The sequence below is a fragment of the Eschrichtius robustus genome, chromosome 17 (genome assembly GCF_028021215.1).
Source record: "Eschrichtius robustus isolate mEscRob2 chromosome 17, mEscRob2.pri, whole genome shotgun sequence".
In the NCBI taxonomy this organism is placed as follows: domain Eukaryota; kingdom Metazoa; phylum Chordata; class Mammalia; order Artiodactyla; family Eschrichtiidae; genus Eschrichtius; species Eschrichtius robustus.
The window spans coordinates 40,964,945-40,979,149 of NC_090840.1; the positions used below are offsets into that span (position 1 = coordinate 40,964,945).

General features: G+C 35.3%; 1 protein-coding gene across 2 annotated transcripts in view; it reads right to left on the reverse strand.

Moving 5' to 3' along the window:
- C17H8orf88 (chromosome 17 C8orf88 homolog) overlaps positions 1 to 12,911 on the reverse strand; it is a 47,806-nt gene extending 34,895 nt beyond the window's left edge. Inside the window, exons 1-3 of one of the 2 annotated variants that reach the window (XM_068525673.1) lie at positions 12,783 to 12,911; positions 6,035 to 6,133; positions 3,831 to 3,904 (exon numbers count right to left, since the gene is read on the reverse strand). In XM_068525673.1, coding sequence (XP_068381774.1) covers positions 3,831 to 3,904; positions 6,035 to 6,107 — 147 coding nt within the window. In that variant the 5' untranslated portion in view covers positions 6,108 to 6,133; positions 12,783 to 12,911. The other variant, XM_068525674.1, reaches the window with a different exon arrangement.
- Between the last annotated feature and the right edge of the window lie 1,294 nt (positions 12,912 to 14,205).

The following is a 14,205-nucleotide window of genomic DNA, read 5'->3' on the forward strand; positions in this document are numbered from 1 at the left end:
AAAGCAGAAACTAACACACCATTGTAAAGCAATTATACTCCAATAAAGATGTTTAAAAAAAAAAGTGCTGGAAATGGAATAAATGAAGGTAAAATAAAATTCATTCTTTTATTTTAAACAATTATTTTAAAAGATAATATACAAAAGCAAAAATAGTAGCAATGTACTGTGTATTTATAGCACAAGCTAAAGTAAAATTATGACAATAGAGCAAGAATGGGATGGAATACACTACAAAAAGGCTATGAGATCTAAGAAGTGAGTTTAGCAAGGTCAATATACAAAAATCAACAGTATTTCTATATCTTAGTATCCAAGATGTGGAATTTGAAATTTACAAAAAATACTACTTAACAGTAGTATCAAAAAATACAGAATGCTTACAAATTTGACAAAAGATGTTCAAGACCCCTATGCTGAAAAAAGCAAAGCACAGAGAGAAATGTCATGTTTATGGATCAAAGACTTAAAATTAAGATGTTAATTCTTTTCAAATTAATTTTTAAACTCTATCAAAATTCCAATAGGCTTTTTGTAGAAATTGACAGCCTCATTTAAAACTTATATGGAAATGCAGAGGACCCAGAATAACAAATTTGAAAAAGAATAAAGTTAATGAACTTTCATTACTTGATTTCAAAACTTATCAGAAAGCTACAGCAGTCTGTAAAGTGTGATGTTGACCAAGAGATAGACATATAGGGAATCTAGTATATAGCATGATGGCTATAGTTGACAATACTATCTTGTACATTGAAAGCGGCTAAGAGGGTAAATCTTAATGTTCTCACTATAACAAAACAACAACAACAAAATAGTGATTATGTGAAATGAAGGATATGTTAACTGAACTCATTGTGGTAAACATTTTACAACATACACATGTATCAAATCATCACATTCTATACCCTAAACTTACACATTATATGTCAATTACATCTCAATAAAGCTGGAAAAAAACAGATATATAAATCAGTAGAACATAATAGAGTTTAGAAATAAATTCACACATGTATGATACAGTGATTTCAACAAACTTGTGTGATTCAGTGATAAAAAGACAAACAACCCAAATATTAGAAACATGTAAAAGATTTGAACAGATACTTCACAAAAAAGAAAAAAGAAAAATACAGATGGTAAATAAACTCATGATAAAATGCTCAATCTCATTAATCACTAGGAAAATGCAAATATAAAATACGATGAGATACAACTACTCACACACTAAAATGGCTAAAAATGAAGACTGACTATACCAAGTGTTGGCAAGGTTGTGAAGCAACTGGTACCTCACACACTACTAGTGGGAATGTAAAATGGTACAACCACTTTGGAAAACATTTTGGCAGTTTCTAAACCAACTTAACATATGATCCGTCAATTCCACTCCTGGGTATTGTGTGTATGTCCACACAAAGACGTGAACACAATTATCCACAGCAGCATTATTCATAATATCCCCAAACTAGATACAATCCAATGTCCATCAAGTGAGGAATAAATAAATTGTCCTATATTCACACAGCAGAATAGTATTCCAAATTAAAAACAAACCAACTACTGCTATCTACAAGGACATGGAAGAATCTCAAAAACATTATGCTGAGCAAAAAAAATCTAACACCAAAGAATATAGACTGTGTGATTTCATTTATATGAAATTTTAGAGCAGCCAAAACTAATTTATAGTTAAAGAAAGCAGATCAGTGGATGCCTGGAGGAGGGAGCACTAGGATTAGTGGAAGTGGGGATGGTGAATGACTGTAAAGGAATAAAAGAGTACTTTTGGGGAAGATGAAACTACAGCTCTATAGCTTCATTGTGGGGTTAGTTACGTGAGGTATATATTTATCAAAACTCTTTGAACAAATGGGTTCATTTTTCTGTATGTAAATTATACCTTAACAAAGTTGGTTTAAAAAAATACAGAGAGTTAGTAAAAAGTGTCCTTCATTATAAATTATGTGATATCTCTGACATAGGTTCTGGTCGCTTTTGCATTATAATTGAAGCAGCAGACAAAATTTTTCACTTAGAAGTATATCTAATTAATTGACTTTTCTCTATAAAATTTACCATATTAATATACCCTTTTTACTTATAAAGTTTCTAAAAGAAGGTCAAGAGTTCCAAAGGGAGGTATGAATATTATTATTGTATTAATTAGGGAAATGCTAAGTACTGGAACAGATAAAACAAAACATTACAATGGCTTAAAAAATTAATATAAAGCAAGTGTAATTAAGATATCATGGTACTGACACAGAGATACACAAATAGATCAATGGAAAAGAATTAAGAGTCCAGAAACAGGCCCTATTTATCTGAAAACTTATACAATAAAGATGGCATAAATCTGTATGGAAAGAATAGATCAGTCAATGAATTGTGCTTTACAACTGGTCTTCTATATTAAAAAAATAGATTTCTATCTATATCATACAAAAATTAATTTCAGGTAGACTATACACTTAAATATTAAAGCAAAACTTTAAACCTTTTGGAATAATATGTAGGAAAAATATACTTTGATCTCAGAGATGAGAAAACGTCATAAACAATGACACAAAGAGTGAAATCATAAAAAAATTTAAAATATGACTACATTAAAATTTTAAAGTTTGAAAAAAAAACACACACAAAAAATAAACAATTCTCTCATAGACCAAAAGAAATGGGTACATGATATGAACTGATAATTCACAAAAGAGAAAAACCAAATGGCCAAATTAAACATAAGAAAAGCTGCTGCATCCAAAGTAATAAAGAATTAAAAATTAAAACCGACAAGATACATTTCTCACCCATTAAACATGAAAAAAGAGTGAAAGTCTGACAATAACAAGGTAAGGATGTAGAAAAATCAGAGTACTTATGCATTGCTTGTACAAATCACTTTGGAGAGAAATTTGACAGTATATAGCAACTCTACTCCAGGTTTATACTACAGAGAACCTCTCAAACATGTATAAAACATAACATATAGATGGGTGTTTATTGTAGCATTTATTATAAAATATTTCTATTATAAAACAGAAACAAGTGTCATGCCCGTGACAAAAAATGGAACAAGAAATGTGGTAGCTTAATATATATATATAAAGAGATTATTCCCTATCAGCACATATTGAACTGCTTTACTCATTTCAATAGTTGCCTAGTATTCCATTTATAAATATATTTATGCTTGTCTATGCACAATGTATTTCTGGAAGTTTCTAGATAAGAAAGGGGTACATTGGTTACTTCTGATCAGAGGAAATAGGTGACTGGGGGATAGAGATTGGAGGGAAACTTCACTAAATGTCATTTTATATATTTTGAATTTTTAAATTTGTGACTATTTTATTTAGTCAAAAAATTAAATTAGAAAATTTTAAATATAAACCTAAATGTGAAAAAATACAGCAAAATATGTGTAGGTAAAATATTATTTATATAAAATTGTAGAACAGTTAAAACAATTCTATTTGTTATAGCATAAGTACTAATACATTCACAAAAACAATAATAAATTGAGGATAGTTATCTTGGGGAAGTATAGGAAGGAAATGGGATGGTGCAGGGATATATAGGTTTTTAAAATTTTACCTGTAAGGTTTTTTCTTTAACATTTTCTAAAACAAATAAAACAATATATTTAGATTTGAAAATGGTGAGCAATGGGTATAATAAGTGTTTATTCTCTGTAATATATGCTTGAAATAGATCATAACTTTTAAAAAGTATATAAAGCACTTAGTATAGTACCTGGCACACAATAGCCATCTAACAAATGTTACTTTCCAGTCGTAATGCTTTATTTTATTATAACTGCTAAGACTTACTCTGCTAACTCCACTTTGTAAGTACTGGGTGTTGCATGGATATTCGTTTTGGAAGTTGAAATGGAATACTGTTCCTGTTAGGAGAGAAAAAAAAAAAAAACGTTTTAAATATCTATTACTTCAATAAATGGTATAACACCACCTAAAAACCTTAAGTATCTAGGATATTCTAGGCACTGTTTTGAAATGTTTTCTGATAGTTCATTTACTCAACACAATGAAATGTCAACCACCATGTTAGGAGATGGGTTTATAAGCATGAAAAAAGCTCAGAGGTAAAATAGTTCATAGCTTATTTTTAAAAAAACAAGCTCATAAATAATGACTATAATAAAAATAAGTTATGTGACAGGTACAGAGAAGATACCACGGAAAAAATCGCTTTAGGAAAAAATCTGAGACTTCGCCCTACACAACTGCTTCTTCAGTGCACCAGAAGGATACAGCTTCAGCATTGCTAAACTATGGTCCAGAAGATCCCTTAATTTCATTTTGTCTGTCCTTAGTCACAGCCATCTTCAAAGGAAACATTACCAAAGTAGAGACAATCTTCTTTGTAGGAACCAAAGATAGGAGAACAAATGGAGGACTGAGGAGCTGTGTCATTTCTATCTTTTCTGATTCATCTTTGTACCCAGTAAAAGGGCTATATTTTCCCTTTTCTAAGTAGCCAGTTATTCAGTTGAACCCATGGACTAAACAGAATTCAAATAACTTTTATATTTTATGTATGTGTATAGACAAATATACATAAAATATAAATATATATACTAGTAATGAAAATAATAAAAAGGTCACTATTCCAATTTAGAAATTAAATACCAAGTATTTTAAGAATTTGTCCAAAAGTTTAGTTTTATGGGCAAAAGAAAATATTTTAGAAAATGTAGATTTCCTGAAAAGTTAGATTTTATGTTCCAGCTCAAGCACAGCCTTAATCTGTAAGTGTTGCTTGGTACTAATTTTTTTCAATTAGGTATATTTTTTAAAGGCTAATGCTCTCTCCAGAATGACTGCTCTACAGTGATCATAATCACAGGACACAATTTGTACTGAGAGTATCATTCTGAGCAGAAGCCAGGTGTTAACCATGAAAATGAGACATGAAAAAAAAAGATACACAAGTTGCTCTCAGGCAAAAAAAATCCACGAGTTCTTCCCACCTTTGTTGGTCTGGTAGACCATTAAGAATTTTCTTAATGTAAGTCAAAACCACAATGAGGTATCACCTCACACAGGTCAGAATGGCCATCATCAAAAAGTCTACAAATAATAATTGCTGGATAGGGTGTGGAGAAAAGGAATCCCTCCTACACTGTTGGTGGGAATGTAAATGGGTGCAGCCACTATGGAAAACAGTATGGAGGTTCCTTAAAAAACTAAAAATAGAGTTGACATATGATCCAGCAATCCCACTCCCGGGTATATATCCAGAAGAGACAAAATTTCTAATTCAAAAAGATCCATGCATCCCAATGTTCATAGCAGCACTATTTACAATAGCCAAGATATGGAAACAACCCAAGTTCCCATCAACAGAAGATGTGATATATACACAATGGATTATTAGCCATAAAAAAGCATGAAATAGTGCCATTTGCAGCAACATGAATGGACCTAGAGAATATTATACTTAGTGAAGTAAATCAGACAAAGACAAATATTATATGATACCATTTACATGTGGAATCTAAAAAATAATACAAATGAATCTATTACAAAACAGACTCACAGACACAGAAAATAAACTTATGATTACCAAATGGGAAAGGGAGGAGCAGAGGGATAAATTAGGAGTATGGGATTAACAGATACAAACTACTATACACAAAATAGATAAGCAACAAAGATTTGCTGTATAGCACAATTAACTATATTCAGTATCTTATAATAACCTATAATGGAAATAATCTGAAGATATATATATATATATATATGTATATAACTGAATCATTACTGTACACCTGAAACTAACACAATATTGTAAATCAACTATATTTCAATAAAAAAAAAGAATCCTTCTCTTTGGTAATACTTCTAAATTCTTCAAACAGTGGAGATCATTGGTTTTCATTATTTTTAAAATATCCACCATTTATATATTTATTTATTTATGTATTTTATACATATATTATTTGGCCTTTCAAATACTAATTAGCCATTAACCAATTAATTTTTTTAAATGTGTACCCTAGATTACTCACCAGGGGGAGAAGTCAGATGACGAACAGGTCTTGCTGGTTGAAGTGGTTTACCAATCAATTTTTTGGTTTCCATTATCTCAAAGACCTTGAGGTTCCATACTTTTGGTGGGAAAAATACATTTTATTTTCTGGACAAGATAATCAAGTTGCCTTAACATATATACAAATAACCACGACATTCATTTGAAGATAACTATTTTATAAGTTAAGGTGGAAAACACAAAACAAAGCATTTAAAATAACATGTAACAACCATAGACCCCTTTACAGCATCTGTCACAATTAAATATTCCCTCTTTAAAACATTTTCCTCCCTTAACTCCCCTGACTCTTTTCTTTAAGTTTTGTTTCCTATTTCTTTGATTGTCCCTTCTAACTTCCTTAGCTGATTCCTACCTTTCTCCAATTAAATTTAGGGATTCGTCCAAATTTGGCTTTGGTCCTCTTAGCTACTCTCATCTATTCTTATGATTGCAACTACCTATCTGCATGATAAATATGCCCTAATTTACACATCCAGCAGCTACCTCTCTTTTAAATTCCAGTTTCATCTTTCTAATTGCCAAAAGATATTTCCATTTATATCTTACTATAGGTACCTCAAATTCAACATATCCAAAATTGCAGCACTACTTACAACAGCCAAGACGTGGAAGCAACCTGAGCATCCATCAACAGAAGAATAGATAAAGAAGATGTGGTACATATATACAATGGAATATTACTCAGCCATAAAAAAGAAATGAAATTGAGTTATTTGTAGTGAGGTGGACAGACCTAGAGTCTGTCATACAGAGTGAAGTAAGTCAGAAAGAGAAAAATACCATATGCTAACACATATATATGGAATCTTAAAAAAAGGTTCTGAAGAACCTAGGGGCAGGACAGGAATAAAGATGCAGATGTAGAGAATGGACTTGAAGATACGGGGAGGGGGAAGGGTAAACTGGGACAAAGTGAGAGAGTGGCATTGACACATATACACTACCAAATGTAAAACAGATAGCTAGTGGGAAGCAGCCACATAGCACAGGGAGATCAGCTCAGTGCTTTGTGTCCCCCTAGAGGGGTGGGATAGGGAGGGTGGGTGGGAGATGCAAGAGGGAGGGGATACGGGGACATATGTATACGTATAGCTGATTCACTTTGTTATACAGCAGAAACTAACACAACAATGTAAAGCAATTATACTCCAATAAAGATGTTAAAAAAAAAAAGACTACTTGGCACAAGGCAAGTGCTAAATAAATGCTATTATTATAAAAAAAAATCAGATTCATTACTTTGACTCCAAAGTTGTCCCTCCTCCTGTATTCCTTAAAGTCATCACCAACTCCCTCATATCACCCTCAGTTAAAGACACCTTAAATTTGTCTATATTAGAGCCCCCACACCATAATCAGTCTCTAATTCCTATCCATTCTACTTCCAAAATGTCTCTCAAATATATTTTCTTTACTCCCACCATTACTCTTTTAGTCCCACAGTAGTTCTTAATTCATCTCCCTGAACACCTAGACTGATTTAAATACTCCCTCTCCCTATGTACCTATGTACCTATGTACCTGGGACACAGTGAATATGCCCATATCATGGCACTTAGAGAACACTGTACTATACTATACTATATACCACACTATAATGGCTGATTTGTCTTTCATACTAGGCAAAAGTGAGGAACAGAGTCTTCTTAAAGTGAAGAACAATATTTTCATTCCTCCTGTGTCCCCTACAACTAACTCAGTACTTGGACTGGATCCAAAGTAGGCGTAAAGCAAGCATCTGCTGAACAAATGGGTGAATATAGTCTCTTTTCTCTCCAAAATATGATCTCCTTACACACATACCTGCTTAAAAAACTTCAGTACCCCATCACCTCCTGAATTATTAACAGAAACAGGACCCAACATCCATGTGTCATGCACAGTAAACCACTTACCTATGTCTCATTATTTAATATTCAGAACAACTTTATAAATTAGGCACTATTAACAGTTAGAGCTCAGGTCTTGGGTCAGCCTACCTAGGCTCATATCATAGCTCCACCACTTAGTTATGCAATTATGGAAAACAATAACCCCTATCTCCTAAGTTTGATGTGAAGACTAAAAAAGAAAATCTGTATAAAGCATTAGCACAATAACTGGTACACAGTAAAAGTTCAATAAATGTTAATTTTATCATTTTGTTATCCTCATTTTAGAGAGAAGGCTTAGAGAAATTAGGTAACTTGCCCAAGGTCATGAGTCTAAAAAGTGATGGGTATGCTCATCCCCATGCTTTTGGCCAACATGCTATGATCAAGCTATAGCCCCATACTCTCTTTCCACCTCCCACACAGGCAGAACTGTCCAAGTTTCATTAAGTACCCTTCTTATGTGCTCATAAATCACCCCTGTATCCTCTTCCTGTGCGGTATTTATTGCATTAGTTTCAATTACCTATTATCTGACTATAAAATTATAGCTCTATCATTCAGGTATATCTCTAATGGCTAGCACAGTGTCTAATACACAGTACATGTTCAATAAGATGTTGAATTCATAAATGTTATTTTGTTTCACCATATACATTCAGGTGCTCTGTTTGGAGTTCCCTCACTCTCCCTGCTGCTCTTCTCCCAAATTGCTATTCATCCTTCAAAACCAAGGTCAAGTTCTCTCTACTTCCTTGGAAAGTATCCTCATGTCTCAATGCTAACATTAAATAAAATAGTTCACATGAAGTTCTCTAGTTCCTAACAAATAGTTGATAGTAAAATAACAATAATGGTAGCAACAATATGATTTTTCTTTCTTCCTCCAGTGGTCCATATTGTATTGGGTTGGCCAAAAAGTTCATTCGGGTTTTTCCATGACTTCTTATGAAAAAGCTGAACGAATTTTTGACCAACCCAATATTTTGCCTATTAATTTTTCTAAAATGTATCATACAAAAAATCTATTATATGCCTAACTGGTTAGACTGTGAGTTAGCTGAAGCCAAAAAAACTAGACTTTATTTATCTTTGTATCTTAGTAGCTGCAACATAATTAGTTTTACTAAATAAATCTATAAATTTAAATACCTCCTGTTTAATGAAAATCTTGTGATGCCTGAATGGACCAAAAGCTTTCCAAATTTTGATACCTATCAAGACAAAGTCAAAAGTAAAACTCCACCTGATTTTGCACTTGCTCATCCAGAAACTGATTGTAACCCATGATCTTAAGCAGAGGTTGGTCTAAGTGACTGTTTCCCTAAGTATAAAATAGGGTTAATCACTTTCTTTATGCTCCAAAGAAATGCTTTCATCTTAAAAAAATGCCTTTGGACATAATTCAAGTGTTAAAATCATAAATTTATAAACAATCTCTCAAAGTTAGCAATGGTAACTAAGCACAAAATAGTTACTTTTTCTTGAAATTCGGAGATATGCAAGCCAGTACTCTAAGTTAACACCCATCTAGATTTGTAATGTGTATGTTAACTGGTATTTCAGCACAGTTATTAACAACCTTCTAAACAAAACTAATGTACTACTTTGATATAATAGGAAACAAAAAAAGTTATAAGCATATGTAGCAAAAAACCTCACTTCAAATATTTATTGAATATTTTCTATGTGGAAGGGAATATTCTAATATGGACCAAAGAGCAGTCTAATATTGCATTATTTAATGTTATCCTAGCCATTTTAATTAGGACCCTAATACTAGTAGTAGTAACTTTCCATCCTGTTTCCCATATGAAAAGAATACAATAGAGTACTTTGGCACACACTTTTTTATTTTTCATTGCTCAGCTGAAATCGAGTTGGTAGGTTGTAAAAGTCTTTCCAGTTGCTGAGCAATGCAAATCCCCAGTATTCAATGCAAATCCACAGTTTTCAAGCGTTGGGGAGTTACAGAACTCTTATATGATTTTACAACACATGTAAATAAACAAACAAAAAGATTTTTCAGTACCACCTACCCTTTCAATTTGTAGCATGAAAACTACAGCAAAGTCCCCAGATACATAAATCCACATCAGTTAAGGAAATTAGAAATGATGATGCCATGCAATACTCTATTCAATATGATGTTTTTTTTTAAAGTAAACTATGTCTGCATAGAGACAGTGACATTATAGGGAATAAGTTTGGGATGCATACTACATAACAGCATCATGTCTTAAACAGTGTTATTAATGGAAAAATATTTACCTTATACAATAATAAGCAATTATTACTGTAAAACTGATCCAGGATCATAATCTATGAAGGACAGGGCTCCAGAAACCAAAGCCTAATTCTCAGTTTGGGTTACAAATAAAGACAGCTGAACTACACAGTCAGCATATAAAATAACTTCAATCTTAAACTCTAATGTCTGCTCACTCATTGAATGTAGAACTCCAAAAGTTTCCTTTGAAGCTACATAGGTTAGGCATTTATGATATCAAGTGTTACAAAGAACAGTTGCAAAAAAAACATAACCCTACCTACAACATTGGGTAGCAAGCAGTGGGCCTGTCATAAAGTTGTCTTTGAAATGTAAATATATAGTTTTATGGTATAAATATTTTGTAAAGGACATTTTGATCCAATGTCTCAAAAATTCATTATATTAACACATGCTGAGAAATGGTTACTAACTAAAGTTTTTTTTCAAGTTTACACAAATCATCTTAAAATGCCAAGTGGTATGAACAGAACACTGGTTTGCAAGTCAGGAAACCTGTGTAGGTGCTATTCTTCATCTAGAATATGAACTATATCTTAGGTTATTTATTTGTTTAAAAAAATATATCAAACTAAATATAAGGGCCCACCGATTCTGAAATTACAAATTAACCTAAAATTTTCTAAAATATAGCACCATGAGATAAGCATATATACTGATCAATTGGGGCAAAATTTCATTACCCAACATATCCTATCCTTTTTTAATTAAAATGCCATTTTTTGAGATCTTACTACATGTTAAATGCTTTACATATACTATCTCATTTAATTTTGAGCCATACATTAACTGTTGTAGAAAATCATTATTAGCTACTTTACAGAGAAGAAACCTGAGGCTAAGAAAAATAAGAGACGTGCTCAAGTTCACACAGTTAGTAATTGGTAGAAATGAGGTTCTGACTATAAAGTTCACGCCCTTGTCTCTAAACTTGTGTGTCTGGTAAGTAAAAGACACCTGACTCTCCACTATTCCATGTGGACACTGCTTGTATGGAAAAAAAATTAATTATGAGAAGGAACATTTATGTATAAAACCTTGCTGAATAAATTGGTGTGTGCTAATAATTTTCATTTCCTCAATTTTCAATTTTTCTTCAACTACTAAATAAATTGTGGGATTACTATGCTTTCCTCACTCTGCAGACATGGTACACTGCCATTCTAATCCACAGAATGGATTAGATATATGAAACGTAATATGTATTATACTTAGAAGCTGAATATTATACTTAAAATTTACAACTTAAATTCTAGATTTCTTTAGAAACTGCTGATGGTTCTGCTGCAATTAAGAAATAAGAGCATATAAAATTAAAGAAATAAGCTGAGAGAAGAAGTGAAAAGACCACGCTTTCATTTACCTCATGTATATTTCCCATATAGGATTATACCAGATAGGATTTAATCTTAATTTTCAACTTCAAAATATCTCTTTTACAAAGTTAGGATTCCTTAAAGCCAACTGCTGCTTGTAAGTAAACAGCACAAACTGATAACCTGATAGATGAAAAATAACATAAAGGAAATATAGAGGAGTACAGGATAAACTAATTATGACTTACATGAGGAAAGACACTTTATACTCCACAAATCGGGTTGCCATATGCAGGAAAAATTAAAACTAAAATATCAAAAAGTTGTAAGCCCAGAGTGTCCCCTTATATTTTCCATTTCATGCTTTCTGACCAAAAAAAATTTTTTCTCTGTGAAGCATCTTTCAATACAAGCACAATTTAACATTGAGGTGGGATAAAACTGTCCAGGTAATGGGTGTTGGTGGTTGTCATAACTGATGTAACTGTCCTTTTTCAGGTTTGTTTGGTTTTTTTTAGTTTTGCTTTAATATCAGCAATTATAAACTTTTGATACAAATATGTTGTACACCTGAAACTATTATAATGTTATATGTCAACTTTTGTAAAACAGCATACCCTTACATACAAGTTGCATAGAACATCTTCAAATACGTTCATTAACCATTTGATTTCCTTCTGTGAAGTGACCACATATGTCTTTTGCTTCTTTATTCTTACTGGGTTTTCTTTTCTTATTGAATTTAATTTATTATTAATAAAAACAACTACAGTAATCTCAAAACCAAAAACAAACTGCTGTCCAAAATTAGTAAGGATGATTCTAGGGCATGGGAAACAGTCTTCAAACCATACCACTACCTAGGACCAGGTCCTGGGACAGCGGGCGATGTGCACTTCCTTTTTGGGGCTTTTTATGTGTTTGTTTTGTTTTTGTTTTATCAATATCCCTTCAGCAGTGTAATTCCCTTGGCCACTTGCCCCTCGCCCGCTTTTCCACACCGGCCCCCACCCCTTTCCTTCCGACTTCCTCGCTCCCTTCGCTCTCTAAGAACCACCTTGGGGACCCTGTGGAGGCCCTGCCTGATTTGCGCCGACTGACCCCAGAGCTTCACTCCCTCACCTCAACTTCCCCCGTGTCCGCCCTCGGAGACGGCGTCCACCGGCCTCCTCACACCCCGGGGCCTGACTTCTGTCCCCGTGTGGCTCGTCATCCCCGGCCACCTACCGCCTTAAGATCCGGGAGGATTTCGGGTCAAGCAGCCGCGTCGCGGCGCTCAGCCCTAGACGCGGCAGCCGAGCACCCGACTGCCCGTCCGGGAACGGTTGCAGCCGCGAGTCTGCTCCAGGCCCCGGGTGGCGGCGACGGGGGCGGGGCAGACGGCGGCTCCCAGGGGCGTAGGGCGGGTGCGGGGCGGGGCCTCGGGCGCCTGGGGCCCAGAGCGCGGCGCAGCCCGGCGGGAGCAGAACCGTTAAACCGGCGGTGTGCGTTTCCCGGGATGTGCGGGGCGCGAGGGGCGGGCGCAGCGTCTCGGGAGCCGCGCGTGGTGCGGAGGAGGCCGCGGGAGGCCTCGCCGAGGTGCTGACAGGCTCTCCCTGGACGGGGCGCGCCCGCATGAACAGCCTTTGGGACCCCAGCTGGCGGTCTTGCTTGCCCGACACGGGGAGGCGCGAGACGAGACGTCTGCGCGGTGCCGGGCGGCGGACTCCAGGCAGCGTCTGTGAGCTAGGCCGCCTCTGTGAGCGAGGCCTCCCGTGAGCTGACGACTGAGCCCCTCCCGCGTCAGAGCTGCCGGCGGATCCCGCAGGCTCTGGCCTCTGTCCCTGGCCTGAGTCTAAGTGGTGCTAGGATTCGGGCTGTCATGGAGTAAGGGAAATGGTTAACTTCAGACAGGAATACATATCTCACACAGACTGCCGTCCTGAAAGGAACAAAATTGGTTGAAGCGACTCCATCTGAATCCGAATCCTTTATTTTTAATTTTCACTTTTACTCAATTTTTCACTGTTATTTTTGAGAGTCCCCACTTGGTACTACCACTATACTAGGAGACGTGGAGGCGGAACACGGGTGAACACGGGTGTAATTACAGGGCTCAGAATCCAGTGGGCCCCTGGGCTGGTGAACAAATTCTGTGGGCTGTGCTAAGTATTGCGATAGGGGAATAGATTTAAGTTGGGAGCATAGTGTAAGGAATGCCTAAACTGATCCTTAGGCTTGGAATGTTAGAGCCGTTTTCGGAACAGCTTATGCTTGGTTTCTTCCAGCTGGCTGGAGGAAGAAGGCAAGAAAGAAGAGACGGTGCAAAGGGAAAAGAAAACTTGTCTGGCGTACAGTAGTTAGAGTAGGGGAAACAGCAGTGTGGAAAGGAAACAGGAGAAGTGGACATGAATCAAAAGTTTGAATCTTTCATAACTTATCTTTTTGAATATTGGAAGGGTCATTCTCACAGCACTATGGAGGGCAGATTGTGTTGGGGGTGGTGTAAGATATAGCAATATTAAACAGGCCACAGAAGGCTTCCTTTGGGGTGTCTGCAATAACTCCAATAAAAAATAATGATGTCTGAGATAAGTACTGAAGAAGAAGGGATAGATCTGAGAGATGCTGCTGAAGTGAAACCAATAGTTTTGTGACAGACTGGGTGGAA